Source organism: Elephas maximus, chromosome 8 (assembly GCF_024166365.1).
Source record: "Elephas maximus indicus isolate mEleMax1 chromosome 8, mEleMax1 primary haplotype, whole genome shotgun sequence".
Taxonomy (NCBI): domain Eukaryota; kingdom Metazoa; phylum Chordata; class Mammalia; order Proboscidea; family Elephantidae; genus Elephas; species Elephas maximus.
Window position 1 is genome coordinate 32,924,623 of NC_064826.1, and position 25,656 is coordinate 32,950,278.

Genomic DNA, 25,656 nt, shown 5'->3' on the forward strand with positions numbered 1-25,656 from the left:
TAAGATTTTAAAAAAACATACATGAATTTTAGTTGTCTCAGCTTAGAGCTATTATATGGGTATATAATGTAATAACTAGAATCTAAATTTCAGAATGATAAACTGGATTTGATCTGTCCATGTTTTGAAGGGCACAGCTTTTTAAAGGTAAATGGAGTCATGTGGACAAAGAACATTTACAACATGTATCCCTGTAGAACTAACATGAGCTTCCAAAAGTAAGAGGCAGTGAGTGCTGAAAAAGTTAAAATGTGAAGTGCCTCTTTGCTCTTGTACTTGTTTTGATGCGCAACTTCTAACTTTTCCAGTATCCTCAACTGTCTGTGACTCATTTTATTTGTCCAATGGTAAATATTCAACTAGGGAAATGCTTGTACTTGACTCACGTCCTGTAACTTCTAAAGATAATGGACCTGATACAATAGAGACATTTTGCTTTTACCGGGAGACTTGAAACGAAACAATGAGAAATGCTCCAGTTAACCTGATGATTATTTGGCCAAGTGTTTTGCAAAGCAGACGACATTGGCCAACCCCCCCTGCTTTTTTTTAATAGCATAATTGAAGGTTTTTCTTGGATAAGGCTCAAAATGTATTCAAGTCTTGGAATGTTGTGGGTAAAAGGCTGTGTACTAATAGTTCATTGAGAATGCTTCGAAGGAGCACTAAAAGCACAACGTAAAGTTTGGGGTTCAACGGGTAAAAAATGTAGCAGTGCCAATTTATATTTAGATAAGCCTAAGTTTTGTATCTTAACTCTTCCTGGGTTGTTAAAGAATTTCACAATTTCTTAATATTTGCACTCAGATGATAAACACATTATATTCACTCAAATGAGTTTAAAATTAACCTTTTTGTGAGAAGAGAGCTTAAAGTCTCTAAAAATATAAGATACATGGGCCCATTTTAAAATGAGGCATGTAATTCTGTGCCAATTTAAATACTTCTTTGGCCAGAGGTAAATACTTCTTTCATGTTTTTATAAAAATATAAAGGCAAAAAAACCAAAAAAGACACCAATGCTATAACCCACTGAGGAATATGTATAGGTATTTCTCAGAACAACAAACTGAAATATACCTTCTGGAAAAGTAGCTCGGTAGTCTACCGATTCATTTGAAACCATTTCTGTAGTTGGGCTTACACTTCGGGCACTTACAAGCCTATCCAAATGAGGAGTGTGTACTCTTGCATCATAGCGAACTAATTCACTGCCCAGATCTTAAAACAGAGAGAAAGAAAGAGCTTGTTAAAGACGTGGCTATCATGGGTCCCAGGAGACCCTGACCCAGTGTCAAGAACTCATGGTTTTATGGATCACATATAAGACAGCATACACATATCTCTGACAATTTTACACTATAATGACCATATTCTTAAGGTAACTTCTTAAAATAAGAAATAGTAAAATAAAAATGCACCTTTAATTTGCTTTCTCTTTTTCAGCCACAGGAAAAGCCCGAGTAATAATAGGAGCATTATTGATATCGAGACAACACCAACAATCAATCCTGTGAAATTCTGATCTGGTTGAACTATTACTTTTCCAAGGACAGTTGAGGAAACTGCTTGCTTCCACTAAAAATGACAAATAATGACAAGTCGGAATTTAGCCACGGTAGATAGTGGAAAAAAAAAAATTTTTTTTTTTTAGATAGTTACAGAATATAGCACATGGGATTAATCACTTTCTCCTGGTGCCAAAAATACCACCCAGTTATTACCCTTCAAGCAGTGGCAAAACTGCTTGCAGGATAATAAGACATTCCTCAATTCTGCCTCAGCGTTCCAGTAATTAAAAAAAACCAAATCAAACCTGTTGCCGTTGAGTCAATTCCGACTCACAGTGACCTTATAGGGCAGAGGAGAACTACCCCGTAGGGTTTCCAAGGAGTGGCTGGTGGATTGGAACTGCCAGTAATTAGTGGGTACTAAATCCCAAAGTATTTTGGTTTAGTCTATGGCATAATATAATACTTAGTCATTTGGATTAACAATTAGGTATTAGGGGTAAGGAGTCCCTGGGTGGTGCAAATAGTTAACCTGCTCGGCTGCTACCTGGAAAGCTGGAGGTTCAAGTCCACCCAAAGGTGCCTTGAAAGAAAGGCCTGGCAATCCACTTCTGAAAAATAAGCCATTGAAAACCCTATGGAGCACAGTTCTACTCTGACACACAGGGGGTCACCATGAGTCGGAATCGACTTGACAGCAACTGGTTATTAGGGGTAAAAAGACAAGTAACCATCTTTACTCTTCCAGATCTGGGGTATAAAGGGGAGAAACAGATGCATGAATAAATGGTTATAATACAATGTGATATGTGCCACAGAAGTATGAACAAATGGCAAGAAACAGAGCCAACGGGACATTAATTTTATCCTGGGGGGAGAGGAGGCAGAGAGAAGTGCAGAGACTTCCCATGGGTGATAAATAATCATATTATTACGGGGTAATATGGTTTCAGAATATTTTTATTTCCATTTTGACACCTAGAAGAAGTCTTTGGGGTCCCTTCCAGCTGCAACATTTTATGATTTTTGGTTCTTCTGAATTCCAAACTCTGATCTCATGAGGCAGTCTTAGATTTTCCAATTTTTTTGTACTTTTCCACTTCATAATTTTTAGAAGACTTCAGGAACCTTTTAAAAAACACCATTGCCACTGAGTCAATTCTGACTCATGGAAGCCCCATGTGTTACAAAGTAGAGCTGTTCCACAGAGTTTTCTCGGCAATAATTTTACTGAAGCAGTTTGCCAGGTCTTTCTTTGGTGGAACCACACCGTAGGTTCCAACTGCCAACCTTTTGGTTAGCAGTTGGTTGGACACCACTTGTGCCACCCAGGCGCCATTAAACTCATTCTAGTTCTAGGTTATCTGATTGAAGAGTTTATGTCAAAGAAGCTACTGTATAATAGTTTAATTCTTATTTAATTTGTTCAATGCATACATGCTCTTTTACTTATGGGGTTCCATGCATTTGTGATCACCGTGGAGGACAGAAGTACGTTGGTTCTGGCTCCTGGGGGGAGGGGACACTCTTAGATGTGTGCTTATCTCTCCTGAGACTTATAGCAAATTTTAGCAGGAGTAAAGCATGACCGAAAGGAGGTATGGGTAGGAGCGATTTTTGAGATCTCCCTTCTGATGCTTGGGAAGGAGATAAAACCAGTTGTCATCAAATCGATTCTGACTCACGGTGACCCTGTAAGTGTCAGAGTGAAACTGTGCTCTGTGGGTTTCCAGTGGCTGACTTTCAGAAGTAGATCACCAGGCCTTTCTTTTGAGGGGCCTCTGGGTGGACTGGAACCACCCACCTTTTGGTTAGCAGCTGAGTGCGTTAACTGTTTGCACCACTGAGGGACTCTGGGGAAGGAGCTAGTATGATAAAAACTTATTACTTCTAAAATTACAACTCCAAGTTGAGGCTGAGTTGATGAGCCAAAGCCAATACACAAATGAGCTTTAATGACTTATTTTGAGCCTGTGAGTGACATAATTACACTGGCATCCTTATTTATATCATGAGAGAAATACAGGAATCCCACCTCTATATTTAGCTCACTGTTCAATTTCAGCAAGTCATTGGGGACTGTACATAAAACAGCTTCAGACTGTAAGTGTATATTCTCACAGCTCTTATTTCCAACTTTCAACACTTCACCTTTAACTGCTTCAGGGTCAATATAATCTCCCTGGAAGAAGAAGAAAAAAAAAGTTGTTAACACTTCACAGTTTCCCAGGAATGCTAACAATTGTGAAGGAATATAAATACACAGTAAACGTTGTTGTTGTTGTTAGGTGGCATTGAGTCGGTTCTGACTCATATGTACAGTAGAACGAAACACTGCCCTGTCCTGCGCCATCCTCACAAACCTTGCTATGTTTGAGCCCATTGTTGCAGCTACTGTGTCAATCCATTTCTTTGAGGGCCTTACTCTTTTTTGCTGACCCTCTACTTTACCAAGCATGATGTCCTTCTCCAGGGACTGGTCTCTCCTGATAACATATCCAAAATACATGAGACAAGTCTCGCCATCCTTGCTTCTAAGGAACATTCTGGCTGTACTTGTTCAAGACAGATTTGTTTCTTCTTTTGACAGTCCCTGGTATAGTCAATATTTTTCGCCAACACCATAATTTAAAGGCATCAATTCTTCAGTCTTCCTTATTCATTGCCCAGCTTTCACATGCGTATGAGGCAAATGAAAACACCATGTCTTGGGTCAGGTGCACCTTAGTCCTTAATAGTGGCATCTTTGCTTTTCAACACTTTAAAGAGGTCTTTTGCAGCAGATTTACCCAATGTAATATGTCTTTTGATTTTTTGATTACTGCTTCCATGGGTGTTGATTGTAGATCCAAGTAAAATGAAATCCTTGACAACTTCAATCTTCTGTCTGTTTATCATTCTGTTGCTTACTGGCCCAGTTTTGAGGATTTTTGTTTTCTTTAGGTTAAGGTGTAATCCATACTAAAGGCTGTGGTCTTTTTATTTGCCAAGGCACATGATTTTTTGATACTAATTTTCATGGGAATTTGGATGGCTGAAGGGGAGCATGATCCTTTCAAGGCACTAATTAGAAATCACAGCCTATAACTTTTCTATCAAATTGGATTAAACAAACAAACAAACCAAACCCACTGCCGTCGAGTCGATTCTGACTCATAGCACACAGTAGAACTGCCCGATAGAGTTTCCAAGGAGCACCTGGCAGATTCGAACTGCCGACCTCTTGGTTAGTAGCTGTAGCACTTAACTGCTACGCCACCAGGGTTTCCAACTGGACATCAGAGAACAGGAAAGAGATTCTTTTTTTTCACAACCTTATATTTGAATGACATCTCACCCAATTTCCACGTGGCTGAAACATAAATCACCTTATTATTATATTCAGGTGGTAATGACGGCTGCCAAAACTAAGCAATGTAGAGATTCTGCCCTTGTGCTGCCTAAGGCTTGCTGTTAGCTGCCTTAGAGTTGACCCCTGACTCATGGGGACCCCATGTACTTTGGAATAAAATGCTAATCAGTCCTAAGCCATCTCCATAATTGGCTGCAAATCAGCCTTTGTAATCCATAGGGTTTTCATTGGCTGATTTTCAGAAGCAGATTGCCAGACCTTTCTTCCTAGTCTGTTTTAGTCTGGAAGCTCCGCTGAAACCTGTTCAGCATCATAGCCACATGCGAGACCAATGATAGAGGGGTAGTGGCTGCTCTGAGATGCATTGGCTGGGAAATGACCCTGGGTCTCCCATGTGGAAGGCTAGAATTCTACCTCGGAACCACCAATGCCCCACACTGCCTAACGCTAACATCTGTTAAAAGCAGTGATTCTCAACCCCTTGGCTTTACTTAAAAAAAATAAAAGTACTGATGCCTGGGTTCCACCTCCAAAGATTCTGATTTAATTGGTCTAGAGATGATATTACATAGTCAAGATGAGAACCACTGCAGGGAGTAGATCTGAGCCTCTGTGCTAACATTTCCCTTTTCTGTTTGAGTCAGGCAGTTTCTTTTCATTAATCCTTTACACTTGAATCCTATACAGAAATGAATTCACTTTTGAAGAAATTCCTAGAAGATACCATATGATCTTCATTACTGACTTGAAAGCATGAGTATAGTCTCTGGGTCAGATATATAAGTACATGAGGATTTTTGAAAAATTATTCAATTTGACATATTTAGTTAACTGAAGTTCCCATTAGGCTATTTTAAAAACATCAATGTTTCATTGACAAACCAATGATTAGCTTTGGGAAAGAAGTATAAACACAGGTACAATTTCTCATATCAGCCCTAATGAGCACAGTCATTCATTAAACAGGCCATTACATTGAAAAGAGACAGATCAAAATATATTACTATTTTTCTTATTGATAAAGCACAGCCAGCAGTAACTACAGTGATGCCACTTCACTTTGTATGTGCAAACTGCTTTCATATACATGGTCTTCGATGAATGCCAATAGATTGGTAGGTCAGATATTATTCTGGGCAAAGAAGTAGGAAGAAAATGCTTCTTTATAACATGAAACTGGAGCTTAAGAAAAAGTGCATATGGACAAACCTTCTCCTTATGATATTTCTAGAGGCAGAATGTGCCGTCATGGAACCAGGTCAGCCACACAGGGCAATTCAACACAGAAGCACATAAATCTAATAGGTCACTTTGGGGCTTCAGATGACAACTTGTTGGTTGGGTCTGAGGCAGGTCTGAATTCACTCACATATTGGAGGGAATTCAGGGAATGACAACGAAAGAGATTAAAGAGCTGGAGGGCTTGATTTATGAGGGAGGGACTAAAATGTGTCTTGCTTGCTTAGATAATAACTAAGGTTGGGGGAAGGGACGAACATGCTGTATTCAGGCTTCCGATACTCATTCTTTCCGGCTCAGAATCTCTTTGGATGTTGCACAAGGGTTTCTCGGGAGCAAAAACAGATCACACAACCTGAAAAATGAAACCCCTTTTCTTAAGTGCCTACCAAGGAACACGTAAGTAGTGATTTATACAGCTAAACCTGTGAAAGCTGGAACCTGTGTAAGGCGGAAACCTGTGCGAGAAGGAAAACTCAAATATTTTCCACAAGTAGAATGTGACAGAAAAGGGGTAAGACTGTACCCTGTCAAAGGTGGAAAACTTGTGAGACACAGAAAAACAAGGCAGTCCCATTGAGTTCCGGTTTTCACAGTTTTCACTGTATAAGAAATTACTGTCTGATTTGTGTGTGTAATTGTCTTGAAGGCCTAAAATGAAGAAGAAGTGGAAAAATCTAAGCTATCATAAAAGTGGGAAACCCTAGTGGCGTAGTGGTTAAGTGCTTCTGCTGCTAACCAAAAGGTTGGCAGTTCGAATTCACCAGGTACTCCTTGGAAACTCTATGGGGCAGTTCTGCTTTGTCCTGTAGGGTTGCTAAGAGTCAGAATCTACTTGATGGCAACGGGTATCATAAAAGTGGTACTGGCAGTTCACTACTATTACAACAGAGAGGCCCAAGTCAAGAAAAATAAAAATAGGTACAGGCTACTGTGTTCTCATTTGAAATAAATATACCTTTACTGAACTGTGCAAAACTTCTATTAATTATTATTAAATAGAAGAAAATATTTATAAAATTTGCTCAGTTCTGCAGACATTAAGCTGGTAATATCTGGATTTTTAAATAAAGCAACAGAGGGAACGTTCCCATCTTTAATTCCTTAGGTACATACAGCAATTTAGAGTTATAATCATCTCATCTTTATCGTGCAGTCACCCCCCTGAGGCAGGTATTATTGTTATTCCTGCTATACACATGGAGAACTAAGGTTCACACAGGTGACAGACTTGCTCAAGGTCACAGAGAAAATCAAATTCCATTAGATACTCCATCTATTTAGCATCTACTGTTTGTTCGAGCTGGGAGCCCTGGTGTCACAGTGGTTAAGCGCTTGGCTGCTAATGGGAAGGTTGGAGGTGCAAACCCACCAGCCGCTCTGTGGGAGAAAGATGTAACAGTCTGCTTCCCTAAAGATTTACAGCCTTGGAAATGCTGTGGGGCAGTTCTACCCTGTCCTTTATGGTTGCTATGAGCTGGAAGTGACTCGATAACAGTGGGTTTGGTTTTCTGGTTTTGGTTTGTTAAACACAGTTCTAGTTACTGGGAATACAACGATCAATAGCAGTTTGTTCTTGTCACTGTAATGTTAAAATGAATACATTTCTAAAGTGAAAACTACTCCCAATGTCACACCAGGATGTTCCTCACCCCTTTCCTCTCAGCTCTGGCCAAGTGTGACATAATGTTTCCACCTGGGATTCAGGCCTGGGGCCTCGTGTCTTTGATGGTTATAGAGCAGTGCAAGTGGGGGTAGGATCTGAAAAATAGCATTATAATAGGAAGGGTCCTGAGAGTTCTCATACATCCAAGTGGCCACAAGGCTGAGCCTGGGAAAGTCAGCTAAAGCAGTGAGGGGAAGGTTGGTAGGTGGGCCCAGTCATGCAAGGGTCTGAAGCCCAGAGATGCAGAGCAGCAGAAAAGCAGAGAGTCAGTGGTGGTAGTGGTGGGATTTACTCCTATCCAGAGGATATGAATTCTTCAGATCAGGAACCAGGCCAAAGAACCTTCACAGAAGGTTCCACAACTGAGTTCCATAGGACATTAATAGGCATTTGAGGAAAAAGTTCCCTGGGCATTTGAGAAAGTTGGTGAACAAAAACTAAATTGGCTACTTGAGGCCTTTACTATTGTTGTTAGTTGCCACTGCGTTGGCTTCAACTCATGGCAACCTTATGTATAACAAAACAAAAGGTTGCCCAGTCCCGCATCATCTTTATAATCGTAGGAATGCTTGAGTCCATTGCTGTGGCTATTATGTCAATCCATCTCATTGAATGTTTCTCTTATTTTTCTTGGCCCTCTACTTTACCAAAAATGATGTCATGTCTTTTTCTAGCGATTGGTCTTTCCCGATGGTGTGGCCAAAGTAAGCAAGTTGAAGTCTTGCCATGTCACTTCCAAGGAGCATTCTGGTTGTATTTCTTTTAAGATTAATTTGTTTGTTCTTTTGGCAGTCCATGGCATATTCAATATTCTTCAGTACTACAGTTCAAATTCATCATTTCTTCTGTCTTTCTTTTTAATTGTCCAGCTTTCACATGCACATGAAGTGCAACTGAAAAGAGCACGGGTTAGATCAGGCAAATCTTAGTCATCGAAGTGACATCTTCACTTTAAAGAGGACTTTTGCAGCAGATTTCACCAATGCAATATGTAGGTTGATTTCTCGATGTTGATTCTTGATCAAGTAGAATGAAATCACTGACAACTTTTAGGCACTATGAGACCACAGGTGCTGTCTGTATGTCCTAGAATATGTTTTTCACAGAATGTCTATTAACGTGTGCAGCCCAGTTTGGGAAATACTACTTTGAGACTAAGATATGAGCGCCATTAACAAGAAGAGGTTTTGACACTGGGCCAGTAGGTCTTTTCTCAAACGGCCTCTGAGAAAAGAACCTTTCACTTCCATCCTGTCTGGAGTTAGAAATAGCCTCATGGTGGCTGGGGTTGGAACTGAGCCTATGGTTGCAGGTGAATTAGTCAGAGAGAGGAGAAAGACAACCTCTGGCTGGCTCCTGGGCAGTAGGTGGACTGGGTTGGCTCAGGGGCTCCTGGGTCAGAACAAAGCTACCTTCTAGATCCTTCTGATCCCCAGACACTGCCACCTGGCCTCTACCTGAGTTCCCAAACCTTTGTTCTTATGTTTGCAGTGTCAGAGCTTGAGTCCCTATTCTCTGCATTAGCTGGTCTTCCTGTCTTAGATGACTTCTCTAGACAGGACTTTTGAAGCATCTCTACTACTGTGTATTACAAAATGCTCCAGGTAAGATCAACTCCCAGTCCAGTGTCTCTGACCAGTCTTATTCCAGCCAGAGTTCCAGCATCATACAGTGTATTTCTCTACTCTCCATAAAATATACTCATGTACCAAAAGTCAGATAATAAAATAATCAGGAAAAAAATAGAGTTTCTTTAGAAAGAATTAACTTTCAGATTATTTGTAAAGAGTTTAAAGACCTTTCACTTAAAAATTGTGTGTGTGTCTGTACAGCTACATACCCTACGCTAGAAAAATTTCTCTATTATGAAAGGTATTTTGGTGCACGTTAAATGAAAGTTAATATGAGAAGCACTATGATTTAGTGGAAAGAAGAACAAATTTGGAATCAAGGAACTTGAGTGTGAGCACTGGCTCTGCTCTTTGCTCCCTGGGTGACCCGAGAGAAATTAAACTCTCTAAACTTCCATTTACTTATTTATAAATGGGGATAATCACCACTGACCTCCCAACTTTATAGGTCCATGTGAGACTCAAATAAAATAATACATGTCAAAGTACTGTGTCACATATAAAATTCCATACAAATGTGAGCTGTTGTTGATATGCTCATTGTACCCTAACCTATACTCCCAAAGAGATGTCTCCTTCTGTTGAGCACTGTCCACCAACTGGCGCTGGCTGTCTTGAAGGCTTGGCCATAAACTACATCAATGGGGCTTCTGATTCATTGTGAGGAGTGACTGACCACCCCTGGTCCTTATTATGTTCTCTTGACCCAAAGTTGGCTGACCCTTTTGGCCACGGTGTAGTCATGGGGCCAACTGCTGACTGAGGCTGGGGCTGGAAATGATTGCAATCTCTTTATAGCCAAAGAATTCTTACATGCATGGCTGCTTGAGGAGCATGAACTTTTCCTGGCAATGAGGAGTAAATCTCACTCCAAACACACGATTCTATCCATAGCACTTTCATTGATGGGACACAAACATGCTTCACATGATGTTTTGAATGGTAATTGAACAAGCATAGCATGAAGTAAAATGCTAGCCTTTCTTTGGATAAAAACAGTCCAAAATAATAAAAAAAAAAAGCTTGTCCGGATTAGGATTTATCTTTTTATTTCTCATGCTTTGCTTTCTTTTGTTTCTGCCTAAGAGAGGCAGAGGTTTTAATTTGATCAAATCTGGACACTGATAAAGGGTTAAATTGCTGCCACAATAAATATTCCCCTGCCCCTTAGATTTCTTCTTATACGTAAGGAAAAATGGAGTATGGGAAAACTCGGGATCATGATATCAAAATAATCCCCTTAAACTGCCTCCAATTCCACCAGATTCCTACTCTGGGACATGACAGGTGCTATATACACTTGTCAGAGAGAAGGGTTAGTGTGTATGTGGCAAGAGAAGAAAGTGTTTTGTGTCTGTCTCTAGACACCCCTTGGGCCATGTTGGGAAAAGCATTGACAGACTGAGAATGATGTTAAATCATGTTTTTCTTGGTCCAACAATTTTGTAGGACGTTGAATAATGGGTATTTAATTTATAGAAAAAGAATTTTTCTCTTGTATGTAAGACTGTGCTTGGAAGGGCAGATAAAGAGCCATTTAACACTAATCCCTCCATCACAGATACAGAAACAGAGCTTTTCTGGGCATAAAAATATTTGCACATAGACCTTTGTTTTTATTAAGAAAAACCAAATGGAATCTTTTAAACGTCAAACACAGTAATTGTTGAAAGCAAAAGGTCACACTAGATTAGTTTTATTGAAAAAAAAAAAAGACTTGATAAAAGCTCTTTCCCTTTCTAAAACTAATTAAAGAAGCAGATGAAAGAACTCTGCTGTGGTAAACATGTTGTTCATTGAAGCAAGCTTCCATTTAATTTCATGCTGGGCTTGCTTAACTATTGTACGAAACGCAAATGTGAAGTTAGTACACTTGTGAATGTGAATGTGCGTATGGGTTGGGCTGTAGATTATATCTTGTTGAAAAAGCAGAAACATTTTAGTAGAAATAAATCATTGCTTAGATGAAGATAACCTATGGGAACCAATATTACATCTAAATAAGGACTATTTTATTGCTTTGTGTGTGTTCATATCGTGTTTGTTCTGAGTGTCTGAAACAATTGTGTTTGTTAAGCTGTGAGTGTTGGGTTGTAAGTGTTGAGAGATTTTTTTGCTGTTTCAAGTGGATGGATAATCAAAATCTTGGTGGTTTTGCCTGTTTTATTACTAGTTGAGGTAAAAATGACTGAAGCAACATTACAGTCTCGATTCTGCCACTATTTCACTGCTTATTAAACCACTTAACATCTTTAGTTAAGTTAACCACTTAATAGCTGTAGTGTTCATCACTGGCAACAGGCAGGGGTTAGAAAAGATGATCTATTATTCTCTGATTAAACTATATTTAGAGATTAATATATTCCTCAGGTGGTAGAAATCCAGTTCCATTTATGAACCAGCTTAGAGATGACCAACCTAGATACAAAATTCCAAGTATTACAAGGATGTACCGAACTACAGTTGATGCATTTATTTTCATGAGTCTTACTTTTTACTTTGTAGTGAGTACATTAAGTGTTCAGGGAAATGTATACATCTGCAGGATAATACCTTCTCTGTTCAGTGGATTTGTGTTCTACATTTGCTACTGTTTAATAGATATAGAAGAAAGGGTTTTTTTAAATGCTTCATTAAAAAGCAATCCATGATTATACTTATCTTTTAGTCTTATGCCAAAAAAGATTTGTTTCTTGGAGCTTAGATATTTGCTGATGGAGCTTAAGATACAATGACAAAACAATTCTATTCGCATAGCTGTAAATCAATTAAGTTTAAGCTGATCATTTAAGAGAACACTTAAGCATTTCTTACCTTAATTTCCAGTACATTTTCATTGCCCATTGAGATCATCACAGGCTTTTTAAAAGGTTTAAACACAGGATTATGTACATAAATGAGATCAAAGTAATTGGAATGGATCCCATCTAACATGAAGAAAGCTTTGGTTTTCAGGGGGAGTTGCAGGTTCAGCTGTTGCAGTGAAGGAGTTGTACAGCAGATTATCTCTGAATTAGAGCGATGCTGACATGCCTGCAGCAAGACACAATTAATACACTATAAACAGAATAGTTTGACATCAGTAGCAACTTTTACAGTTCACAATTTCAGACAGTCAATTGAAAATATATAATTTTTGAAAAAAAAATTGCATTTAACTTTCCTAATTTCTGGCAACATGATAGATGTTAAATTATCCAAACAACCCAGTCTTCAAAGGAACACAGAGCTTCACTCGCCCTGAATAAGCCATGCTGATGTCTCCGAAGCTGGCCTTCCCTAAATCATTTCATTTTCCCTAAGAAGACCTTGGTTCACATACTATCTTTAAACCAAATTATGGAAACTGGGGCAAAGCCTGTACTTAGGAACTTGGTTTCCTCATTTAGAAAGTAAGATTATAATACTGTATGTAATATGGGATATTTCGTGGTAAAGTGCTTCGTAAACTGCCAAGCTCCATACAGTTAACATTATAATTAACTTTGTAGTTAGGTAATCTTATTAGTATGTTTTAAGCTATTGATTACTGACTGAGCCAGGTTCTGTGCAAAATGCTTTACCAGGTTGGTCTCATTGAATTCTCAGAATTGTCCTATGAGGTAGGTACTATGATTACTCACATTTTACAGAGAGACTGAGCTCCTAAGCTTATGTAATTACACCAGGTCACGGAGTTGGGCAGAACTGAGCACAAAAAACCTAGGCCATATGACCCCAAAACTCACTGTCTTCATTCTCAGACTATATTGCTTTTTGTTCTCTACACCTTATTGTATATTAGTAAACCCTTTTCTGTGTTCTCTATTTTATAAAGTGTGTGCTATTATTATTTCATGTTCTTTCACCTCCCAGTTCAAATATTCTCCTCTGGAATTCTGATTTATGGAATTTTGGAAAATGTGATTTCCTTTTGATTGCGCTTGGACTAACCCAGCAACACAAAGTGGGACATGTGAGGTTAAATGGCTGAGTTTTCCCCCCAAGGAAAAGACAAACAAGCAACAGCATCCCTTTGATTTCCTTTGCTTTGACCAGTATAGCTGGATATGAAACAATTACTTATGCCCACAATAGCAAAAGGACTCAGGATATACATAAAAAGCACAAACATGAAATTTGGTATTTGATAATTAAAAAAAAAATTAAAAGACTATCCTACATTAAAAAATAAATGTAAACAGATAAAGAAAACCAATCCTTAGATTTGATATGAATAAAATATTATTTAGTTTTACAGTAAGTTAATATAATCCTAAAAGTTATTTATTCCTATCACACCTTGAAGAATGGAAATGTACTAACATCACAATAATTCTCCGCAAAACAACAAGAAATTTGAAAACTACATAACAAATGGCTGACTTCTGGAATATGATGGACATTAACAGATTAACATACTTTTTTTAAGAAGGTGATTACTAGTTTTATTTTAAATGATTAGCATTTACTAGACTTAGAATGATTGTGGCTAGATGTATATCTCTAAACCAGAATCAGACCTGATCAAGAGTTTTTGTTAAATAGTGAATGGGTTCGATTCATCCTGGTCAGTCTCAAATTCTCTAAGCAGCAGGGAACATGGAAGGAACACATATCTCTTTATGACATAGTTTTCACAAACAATGGTAAAATAGACCCACTGAATTTTTCACTCCTGTCCAATTCTAATGCATAGTTCTATTGTACTAACACCTTTGTGGCTAAAATAATAGAAGTTTACATATCTAGAGATGCACGCAGATAAGATTTTTATCTTTTCCCATTGTTTAAATTCTCTTTGGGATATGCAACTCTAAACCTGACACCTAGGAGGTTTTTACTAAATATCTGATAACGAAAGAATAAAGCCAAGAGGAACTCTATCCAAGACGAAGGAAGGGAATTTAGTCATGATTTTAATAATGTAGGTTTGGTGCTATTAGATAAACTAATACTTTCTCAGATTTTTGTTTTCAAAGTCACATGCCATCACCAAGGAGCATTACTGTTATTTTTATTTGGTTAATGAAAACTGTTATGCTTGGTTGTCGGGTATTGATGTCCTTTAAATTAATAGCAGTGGTATTCTAACTTTGTTTGTGGCTGTGTGTGTGGGTTGGTTTCAAAGCCCTTTACCTCATATGATGACTCCCTAGAGTAGAATCTCTCAGGAATATGATAAAAATCTAATAAGACTCTTTAGAGGTGATGCAATATGGCTGATTGAGAAGGTCAAGAAAAATCTCATTTGGGATGCCCTTATTGTTTGGTGATTTGGCTTGACATTTTTAGCACAAAATTGGTTTTTGTAATTAAAGAACACTGTGGCTTTAGTCTTCAAGAAATATTGGATGAGAATCTAAGAGAAAGTGCTGTAATTCAATCTATCACCTGCCCAACGAAGACCTTTCTTGAGAGGGAGCACTTAGAACTTTTCATTCCAAGTTGAGTGCACTAGTTCGGGTTGAATATGGTATTTTATATTAGAGATAAACCTAAAGTTTGGAATCTTTGTAAATAACTCCAATCTTTCTAAAGTCTTAACTGAAATGACCATTACAATGTGACCTATATAGACTGTTTAGCATAAAACAGGTCGGTCACTTTTAACGGTAAAGTAGAGGGTCAGTAAAACAAGAGGAAGGCCCTCAACGAGATGGACTGACACAGTGGCTGTAACAATGGGCTCAAGCATAACGATTGTGAGGATGGCATGGTACCGGGCAATGTTTTGTTCTGTTGTAGACAGGGTTGCTATGAGTCAGAACTAACTCAACGGCAACGACTCAATGGCACTGACTCGATGGCACTCAATAACAACAACACCGCTTTTATGGAGGCATTCAAGTTTAATTTTGATTGACCTTACAAATAAGAAAAGGCAAAGAAACATAAAATAACACACAGACTCTAGGACACAAAATAAATATTCTAATGTTCTTGTTGCCTGATAACAGAACAAGAGGAATGGTAAGAAGAGGGGCTGTAAGCAAGCATTGTGTGCCTTCCACTTAGAAAGACAAGGATGCTGCTGCAAGACTAGAGGCTTTAGCTGAGGGTTTTACCAGAGCAAAGGCTGATGTTCTATGATGCATTAAGAATGGGGAGAGGAGAATGATGTGATTTCCATTTGTACTGTCTTTAAAAACACTGACTCAAGTGGGTCATCATCATCGATGTCTAAATATTTTATGCAATATTTGTATTAATACACACACACATATACAATATAGACATATATATATGAAGTCCCTCGGTGGTGCAAAACAGTTAAGCACTTGGCTACTGGTCGAAAGGTTGGTAGGGTGAATTCTCTCAGAGATGGCTTCAGAGAAAGGAATGGCAATCTACGTCTGAAAGATCACAAAAAAAACCAAACCAAACCTGTTGCCATTGAGTCGATTCTGACTCAGCACAGCCATCGAAAACCCTATGGAGTGCAGTTCTACTCTGAAACACACGGGGTTGTCATGAGTCAAAACTGACCCAACAGCAACTGGTTTGGTACACGTGTGTATGTATGTATGTATGTGTGTGTGCATATGTGTGTGTGTATATATATATACACACACATACACATACATATTTTAACAATGTTAGTCCAAGGCTCTAGATAATTTCTGTTGTTGAATTAAAAATGCTATTTGACTTAAGTACAAGGACGGTAACTAGAAAACATTAGAGGCAAAACTAAAATGTCCTATGTGCCCTGAAAGCCAGGTGGAAGAGGCAGAGATGCAGAGCTTTGAGTACACCCACCACTCAAAGGACTTACCACTGTAAAGTTCCTTCCTGCTTCCTGGACATTTATTACCATCCTTGGGACACTAACTGAATTCAGGTTTTTTCCAATACCTGTTATTGTGCTTCCACCACTGGCAAAATAAAATAGAAAAATGGCAATATTGAGACGTTCTTTCCCTACTAAGTATTTTAAAAGAGAAGTTCAATTTAATCACACGCAGTGATTACAAGTTAGAGGCATGGCCAAAGTCAAATGAAGTTCAGTGATAAGTCTTCTTTGGAAATAATTTATATTAACTTGAAAATATTAACAGAAAAACTTATAGTTGATAAGCTAGAGAAATGCATTTTATTTTGTTATTCACCAAAAATACAAAAGAAATATATATATATTTTTCTCTCTGAAGGAATACAAAGGAAAATGAACTTGACTATTGTTTGTTCCATTTATAGAATTAAAGGAAACGAGGCAGACTGAACAGGGTCCAATGAGATACTGACTGAAAGGGAGTCTGGTGCAGGGAAAATCTGTGTGTGAAGCAGGCAGGGAAAATACGCTGACAGGTGGAGAAAAGAAGACGATTCCACTTCTGGGCGCTGAGTTTAGCTTAGCATTGACATGTATATAATAAAATGCAAAAACACTATGTTGCCACATTAAACTGTTTTACTGGAATCCATTTAAAACACAATAGAATAGGATGAAATGCTTCTTGGCATGAACTAGCATTGATAAAGTCAAAGTATGCTAAGAAACTGAACGAGGTTTTCACTTCTGAATTGGAAAGGCAGCCTTCAAAAGAAATGCAACAGCGTGAAAGCCAGACATAAAGCTACAATTCCTCTCGACTATTCTAGAGTGAAATCATCCTTATGTTCTTCATTTTCTTACACCCATCGGAAACTTTTACATACCTAATAAAAGATTTGTTTGGATGGATTTCATAGACAGTAGGGTCTTCCTGGTAACTGAAGCTGTAGGCCTCTCTGTTGGCTAAGTCAATTTTCAGTTTGACAGGAAAGTCAGTTGAAATGCTTTGGGCTGGGGTATAACATTCGAGAACACTATCTGACACACTGAATGAAAAAATTAAGAAAATGGACCTTAGTTATTAGAGATAAACATACTTCAGAATTATACCCACAAATCAAAAGGATATCATTCAATGACTCGTAAATGGAAATTTTCTGACCTGCCAGTCTAGAAAAGCCTGTTTTAGATCCCAAACTTAGGCTTATTATAGACAAGCCATCCTTGACTTCAAAACATTTGTAACTTTAAAAAAGTATTCTTTTGGTACGTGATTAACCAAGCTTCTTCAATTCTAAGAAGCAGATATGTAACTCCCCTGTAAACCCATTTTCCTCCCTGCTTTTTCCTGCCCCAAAATGATTTAGTAATTGTAAATCTTGATGAGAATGCTCATTTTAAGTAACTGTCAATTACCAGAATCTCAAAGCTCACAGTATAGCTAGGATACTAAAGTGCAAAATTTAAGAAGGTGGATAGGAAGACAAAATTGAAAATGTATTAATAAACAATAAAACAAGTTACAAAAAATGAGTAAAAGGGAGTACAGGTGGACTTGGGAAGGAGGAAATTTTGTCATCAGAAGAGTAAATAATAAACATCCTAATTTTTCTCCACAAAAAAAGAACAATCTTTGCTCGATTTGGTAGGTACAGACACTAATCCAACTTGACCCATTCAATAGAAAATACATGTACAGCACCTTTTTAAAGTACACGTTTTTCCACCAATTGAAATGTGTCTAGAGTTCCCACTGTTTAGGTACTTTCCAGTTAAAGTAACCAAAGTGCCTCCAGCCTTAGGACCATAACTTGGAGAAATACTCGTAATTACAGGTTCCTGCATGAGAGAGAGAAAAAATAACAAAACAAAGCAGCTTGTTAATTTGTAACTTACTTAAATAAACTAAATAACAATCACATATCCTGGTTCATAAGGAAAGTAATTGACCTACCACATAGGAAAATGTCCTATATCGTGCTGTCCCTCGACCATTTGAAATAATGATGGACAGATTGAAATGCTTATTCATTGCAGGACCTACTATGCATTTCAACCTGTAAAAAGCAAAGTTGAATATGTTACAATTCCGAAGGCATTTATTTTCTGGCTTGGCTGATAATATGATCAGACATTAAATTGTGAGCTAACTACTACGAACAGCAAGCATGGTTTCTTGGTAAGCATTAAGGTTGAAAATTTTATAATCCTATTTCTGTACTATTATGCCAAACTCTATACTGACTGTATTTAAAATGTTTATACAAACAAAACAGGAAATGTTAAACCTGATTGATGCAGACCTCACCAATTGAAAAGTTTATAATAATTATAAATCTAAGTCAACAGAATTGTCAGAGGTAACGTTTGGCACATTTAAGATAAGGAAATGGTATTTTGGCAGCATCTGGAACAACGGGATAATAATAAATGATCTAAATCTCTTTATTAAAGTATGACAACAGGTACCTTTCTGTAGTTACATCTGTCACATGTTTATTTAAATTACTTAAATAATGAAATTATGATGAATTTTCCATAGAATTATTTTTGAATTAGTAAGATTATAGTTTTGAAAAAGTATTGTTTCATTAAAAAAAATTTTTTTGAGAGTGAATTATGCTTTACTATTGTCAATTCTTAATGAAATGATTAAGAATTTTAGAGAACTTGCAAGGGAGATTTCTAGAATAAATAAATATATATATTGCCAGTTAGCTAAACAAATATAAAATTGCTATTTTGGTTTGAGCAAAATGAATAGGTTTAGGACTAGGATCAGCTCTACTAGATATAAAATGACCGTGTCAACCATGAAGATTCAACTATAAAGCTTTAAGTATATGATTGTTGTTACTACAGGATAACTAATAATTTCTGGACCCACTGTTCACCAAAGGATTCAGAAAATTAGAAGGTACATGTAGAATGTATCAAAAGCTCACAGGTCTTGGATTAGGAGAGCTGAGTCCGAAGCCCTGCTCAGCTCTTACTCTCGGGATTACCTCTGCTACGCCACTCTCCACCTTTGAGGGTAGCCCCTTTGCAAAATAGGAATAGTATCACTGCTTGAGATTCTAAATGAGATGCATGGTATAAATGGTGTCAATAAATATTAACTGAATACAAATTTAAACTCACCTAAAAAACAAGTCTCGAAAATGTGATTCAGTTGCTTCACTACATTTTCAAGGTTTAGAAGGTGAACTCAGAGAAGAAGAGGGTCCATATTGAGTGGTTATTGATTTTTATAAAAAAAGCCTTTGGAGACTCTCCATATTCAGAATCTAAAGATAGCGTGACCCCAACTAGTGCCACTCTTTCAGATCTACCCAGACCCCTTCTGAACAGTTGTTATATTGTTGGTTAAAAAACTCTTGAGATGCTGGATTCTTCCTCCTCTTTCTTGCTTTCACGTAGGCAATGTCACCCTTTCCCATCCTTAATCCTGGTGAGTAAATAAGGATTAAAAGCCAAACTAAATAAGCTCCACAAGGGATCTGACAGGCCAAGATCCTTTTTATTCAAGAGTTGGACTTTTTTGAGTGACTTTTACAATAAAAACAAAACACTGCCATCGAGTCTCTCATTAGACTTTTACAATATTCATTAAAAAAAAAAAAAACAACAAAAAACCTGGTTTCCGAGCACACACCCAGCAAAGCATTCTAAGATTCTTACGTATTTGTTGTGCTCTCGCTCAAGGTCAAGGTGCAGCTATCATTTCCAATGAGAACTCTGGTTTTCTTTAAATCAAATTTATTATTCCTCCTGAATCCAAAGTCCCAGCCACATACTGTCAGCGTTGTCCCTCCTTCAACGGGTGCACTAGTTGGGAAAACCTACAAGGACAACATAGAACTTTTACTTAAAACACCTACTATATTATTATCTTTCATATAAACAAACAAAATACACACCCTTAAATAGCTGAAATAATTCCGTTCTCCCATTACCAAGTAAAATTGTATTTCCATTAAGGGAAAAAGAGTAACAAATTTCAGAGTCCCTGGAACAAACATTAAAGCTACCCAACCTGCAGATGAAACAAGTTGTTTACAGGCAACCTAGAGAAGGGACAAAGAAAGGATTTAGCCTGGCAGGGAGAGAAAGGCCTTCCTGGGCCACTCTGAAGTGAATTATGTCTCCCAGGGTTCTTTTGGGCTGGGTAGGCACACTTTGGGTCCCAGACTTTTACATGCTTATAACTCAAATGGGTTATAAGTCTTTCATGGCCCTCCAGATCAAACTCCCATCAAAACTGCTTCATGGGCCCCTAGAAGCCAAGGGCCAGCATACCTCTGTGCACTAGCTGGAGTCTGCCAGATCCTTGTTGCTACGGTATACCCAATCCAGAGGACAAAGCCATAGTTAAAAATACCTCTTTCTGCATCTATTCATTCATTATAAAACCATTCATTCATGCATTCTTTATAAAACACCTATTTTTTTTTTTTTATGTGCCAGGGGTGTCCCTGGGTAGTGCAAATGGTTAATGTGCTCAGCTGCTAACTGAAAGGTTGGCAGTTTGGGCTCACCTAGAGGTGCCATGAAAGATGAGCCACTGAAAATCCTATGGAGTATAGTTTTAGTGGGGTCGCCATGAGTTGGAATTGACCCCACAGTAACTGGTGGTATGTGCCAGGCATCGATAAATAAATAAGTCAATCTATTTTTCATACCCATGAATTCATGTTTATTACTCATTTAAGATTTATCTTTTTTCCTGTTCTTATTTGATACATACTAGCTGTTTTTCTTTAGTAGCCCTGGTGGCACAGTGGTTAAAAGCTTGGCTGCTGACAAAAAAAAAAGTCTGGGAGTTTGAATCCACCATCCACTCCTTGTAAACCCTATAGGGCAGTTCTACTCAGTCCTGTAGGGTCACTAGGAATTGGAATCGACTTGACGGCAACGGGTTTGGTTTTTTTTTTTTGGTAGCTGGTCAGTGTGTCCCTGAGTGGCACAAATGGTTTGTGCCTGACTACTAACCTAAAGGATGGCAGTTGGAACACACCCAGCAGCACTGCGGAAGAAAGGCCTAGTGATCTGCTTTCATAAGGAATAGACTTGATGCCAACTGGTTTGGTATTTTTGGTTTAGCTGGTAGTTGACTCAGTCTTTAAAAAATTATGTAATATTTAATACACACAATATATTATTTCTATTAGAAACAGACAAAAACTAAACTGGAGAGAACCAAACCTGTTGCCGTCAAGTTGATTCCAACTCATAGAGACCCTACAGGACAGAGTAGAACTGCCCTATAGGGTTTACAAGGATATGGGATATGCACTGTAGCAGTTTTTCTAATTATATCCCTTGGCATTATTTTACATCTTGTTTCTAAGATTGATATTTTTCCCCATGTTCAATGTTAAATAATAGACCCATTTTCTTACTACAGGCTCACTTTTGGTGTGGTAAGAGTAAAATTTGCATTTATTAATAAAACTTCGGCAACTCTGTTAGGAAGTTTGTAAGACAACAACTATTAAAGCTATTAAAAACAAAACAAATTTCCAAGTTAAAAATAAGCTTCTCCTCAGCAACTTTTGGACAATTGAGAAAGGAAATGCTCTTTTGGGGGGACATATTGTAAATTGTGCTGTAAAGTACAATGGTGGGAAAACAGCACACCACTCTAGACTCAACCCAAAACTCAGTAAAGGTGTTTGCTAAAGCCCAGTTAGTCAAAGTCTCAAAGTGCTTAGAAGGGCTTTTAGCAAGAGTCAAATTTGCAAACATTCCCTTCCCTGCTGAGTAAATTATCACAAACCAAAGTCTTTACTTACCCTTGTTACCAAACCCCCTAACGGTCTTAGCTTAATGCTTTTATGATAGCCATTTTACCCATAAAATCCATTACACAGTTGTGCCTTTCATGAAAATTTACCTCATCCATATCTAACCAAATGAGAACTGCTAAAAAAAAAAAAAAAAATCTGTTTATTATGATGTTAGAAATCCAGTAGGAGAGAACAAGACATCCAACCCTCCCGGTACTCTGTTCGGCCTGAGGCAGTCACACAGCTGCTGCTTCCTCTTCTAAAGTGGAGGCATCCCCATTGGAAACAGCTGCCCAAGGCTGAGGTCGGCCTGGTCCCATTGTCTGGATCTGTGTTTCTCTATAAAAGTCGAAGTCTGTTACCCTACACACATCACCAATTTCTATGTAAGGCAAAGGGGTTAAGTGATGCTTTGGAGAGAAGACATTGAGCATTGTTCATCTGGGGCACTGACAATAGAAATGGATACCAGGGTTTTCAAGGAGGTGCAGGTAGGTTCAAACTGCCAACCTCTTGGTTAGTCAAACCAAAAGCCACTGCCATCGAGTTGATTCCGACTCATAACGACCCTATAGGACAGAACAGCACTGCCCCACAGAGTTTCCAAGGAGTGCCCGGTAGATCTGAACTGCCAACCTTTTGGTTAGCAGCTGTAGCTCTTAACCACTGAGCTTTTAACCACTGCGCCTCTGGGGATCCTCAATCCCACACGGCAGAACAATTTTATCCCAGTAAATTCAGAATACACTGGGAAGTGCTCTTCCTTTTCAGAAGCATTTCTCATTGCTCTTTAAGTATGAGATCAGATAACATGCTTGACACAAACAAACAAAAATGCCCTTGCAATCTTGAAATCGCTCGTATGTGGAACTGCAAAGAATTTCAGGGGTTGAACATTATGTACCTTGTAAAGCAGGTTAACTTTCAACTTTCATTTATTGGAAAGTGAAACTGTACCTTAACTGGATTTTGTGTCTGTAGAGTTTAAGACAGATAAGAAAAACATGAGTAATCTGTTTTATTTTTATTTTTTGCAGCGAGAATGCTAAATGTCACGGTCCAGTGCAGCATGAAATCTTCCTAACAACTATGAACCAAAAGGGATTTATGGACTCAGCTGTACCACTTTCCTTCCAACTGTATAGGCCCAGCCTCCCAGACTTGTGCATGGTACAATGCAACCTTTCAAAATCATCAACCATAGAGTGCTGGAGTTATGAACAGTGAGAGGGGAGGGAGATAAAAGCGAGTTATGAGAGTCTCTGGTTCCAGAAAAATCTGAAAATATTTACTCTGTTTCTAACCACTTTAATATTGCTTACAAAAGGAAGCACATTTGTGAAAATTAAACGTTTCATTTGTATAGGTCATCAACTTGCTTCCTTTATTTAAAATACCATCGTGGCTATTTTTGAAATAAAATTGTTGTGATTTAATTGAACACACACACACACACATTCACACACTTCCCGTATCTCTTTCATAGAATAGCTGAGTTCGGATTTCCAGGGTCTCAAATTGCCAAGACTGTGTGTTTATAAAAAATATAAAATTGCATGTTTTTTTTTAAATACTCTATAAATACTACAGACACAGTAAAACAAACAAAAAAAAAAGGTCCATAAATATTACAGTACAGATTTGTTTGTTTTACTCTTTTTTAGCTTATTCTCTGGATGGTCAAGCTCAGTCTTCATAACTGTGTCACACCTAGCAGAAAATGATTTAGTTAAAGCCCACTGAACCCAGTAGAAACCGTAACTAAATGAAACCAGCCACGCGCTCGGGGCAGTTCTTGCTCTCACTCACACACTTTGTTTACTTGGGCTTGAACCAGGCCACGGGGACATTTAACTTGAATCTTTCACAACAACCATTTACTAAAATCCAACTGTTTGAAATGCAGGCAGAGAAAATACATACTGGTCTTCACCAGGGAAGTAAGCAAAATGCATTTGGACTAAGAAATTGTAAAAACTTGCCCTGGAGATTTTCATAGCACCAAATACACGCGTAAGCAAATTTGGCAACAGGGAGTTTGAGAGCATGGCCTCAATGTTGTAGCGGAAGTCACTGCTAGAACCCAAGCTCTCTAACAGCAGGAGGTACATCTGTCTTGTTGGTGGCAGTATCTCCCTAGTCTTAGAAGAATGCTTGCCACATGGTATACACTCAATAAAGTATTTTTGAATGAATTAAAGAATGAAATGGTTCACAGAAGTATACGTGTTAACGCGGTCACTGGTGGAGCCTTTACTTCAAGGAACATTGTAAAACGGCTCAGATACTCATGGGTGTCGACCACCTACTTGACTCCCACATCCCTCTGGGAAGTAACCTCTCCAAGGCCACCAACTATGCCTCTGACAGGAAGAAACCTCCTGTCCTGTCTGCCTCAGCATGCCTGGGATCACTGGCTTGCAGGGTTCAGCATAGGGTTCCCAGTTGTGTCATTGTGTGGGGAAGGCTAAAGTCCAGGCACCTGGTAGATAAAGTAGGTGCTGAGGAATTAGAGGACAGGTGACTCTGGAATCAGCAGGCCCCTGTGTGAGGAAGTGGGGACCAATGCTGCCCATCTGGCACACTCTTTCATTCACACAGCACTGCAGGGTGAGTAGCTGCCAACGGAGTCTAATCAGTGAGTGTGACGCAAACACTTCAGGTGCAGAAGGAGGGGTAGGTGCCAAACAGCAGCCAAGAGGTAGAACCAGGACGGAGGCAGTGTGTTGGCTGATGAGTAAACTTTGAGTTTTGGATTTTTTTCATTAATGGGATCTGTGTTTACTAAAACGCACATAAACCAACTGACAGATTTCTCACCTCATAAATCGTCGGCAGACAGATCTCTTGAGTCCACATCCCGTTGGGGCATTCCTCTGCTCGCGCACACTTATTGTGGCACCAGCCACACTGCACAAAGGAAGGGGCGGAGAGACACTGACTGCAGGACTGGAAATGGTCGCAGCCCAAGCCATCCAACGGGATCTTGGTGATCTGTGAAGAAAGGTGAGAGAAAGAGCTTCTGGAGGGGTTTTTTGGTTTGTTTGTTAAGGAAAAACTGAAAAGACAAAAGGTTCATGTAAATACTCTTTTATGGAGTCTACTGTAGACAGGATCTATGGGTGCAAATCATGTAGTAATGATTAAATGACTGAAATAAAAAAAAATAAAATTCTTTCCATTGTTGGCACGTGTAATAAAAGTGAACATCACTGTCCAGCCAACACAGCACTATCTTTGCAATATTAGAGGTTCTAATGATATTCACCAGAGGTTTAGTAGTGACATTCTGTCCTGTCTGAGCTGCATTTAAAATAACAAAAGAGTATAATTTCAGCTGCTGGAAAACACACTTGAACCCCCAGGAAATCCTAAGTAAGTTTACATATCATTCTGGCATCAAGATGTACCTCCTTCTCTCAGAGAAAAGGGATTAGCGGCTGGAGTCAGATTCCAATGTACATTTCCAGGATTTATCTGCCTGCACTAGAGTTCTACCACTAGGTCTGTCATTCTCATTCCATGTGTGTTTTTCTCATTGAGAAATATAGGACAAAGTGCCTGTTGTGAAGAAAATCTCCCTTAGGTCCAAGGAGGTCCCTTATTCCTTGAATAAAAATTTAATTTGATATCAAAGGTCTCTGAAATACTTAAGAAAGAAGTTAACCAAGGAAAGGTGGATCCAAGATGAAGAGAGAAGTTATAAAGGGC

The 25,656-nt window shown here is 38.5% G+C and overlaps 1 protein-coding gene across 1 annotated transcript in view; it reads right to left on the bottom strand.

Moving 5' to 3' along the window:
- The window catches only part of MET (MET proto-oncogene, receptor tyrosine kinase), a 126,249-nt gene that overhangs the window by 25,425 nt on the left and 75,168 nt on the right, over window positions 1–25,656 (bottom strand). Inside the window, exons 5-14 of the mRNA XM_049894795.1 lie at window positions 24,766–24,939; window positions 19,838–19,998; window positions 18,111–18,213; window positions 17,859–17,995; window positions 17,041–17,202; window positions 16,157–16,256; window positions 12,214–12,432; window positions 3,547–3,693; window positions 1,422–1,578; window positions 1,081–1,221 (exon numbers count right to left, since the gene is read on the bottom strand). Of these exons, the coding sequence (XP_049750752.1) occupies window positions 1,081–1,221; window positions 1,422–1,578; window positions 3,547–3,693; window positions 12,214–12,432; window positions 16,157–16,256; window positions 17,041–17,202; window positions 17,859–17,995; window positions 18,111–18,213; window positions 19,838–19,998; window positions 24,766–24,939 (1,501 nt within the window). The remainder of the gene's footprint in view (window positions 1–1,080; window positions 1,222–1,421; window positions 1,579–3,546; window positions 3,694–12,213; window positions 12,433–16,156; window positions 16,257–17,040; window positions 17,203–17,858; window positions 17,996–18,110; window positions 18,214–19,837; window positions 19,999–24,765; window positions 24,940–25,656) is intronic.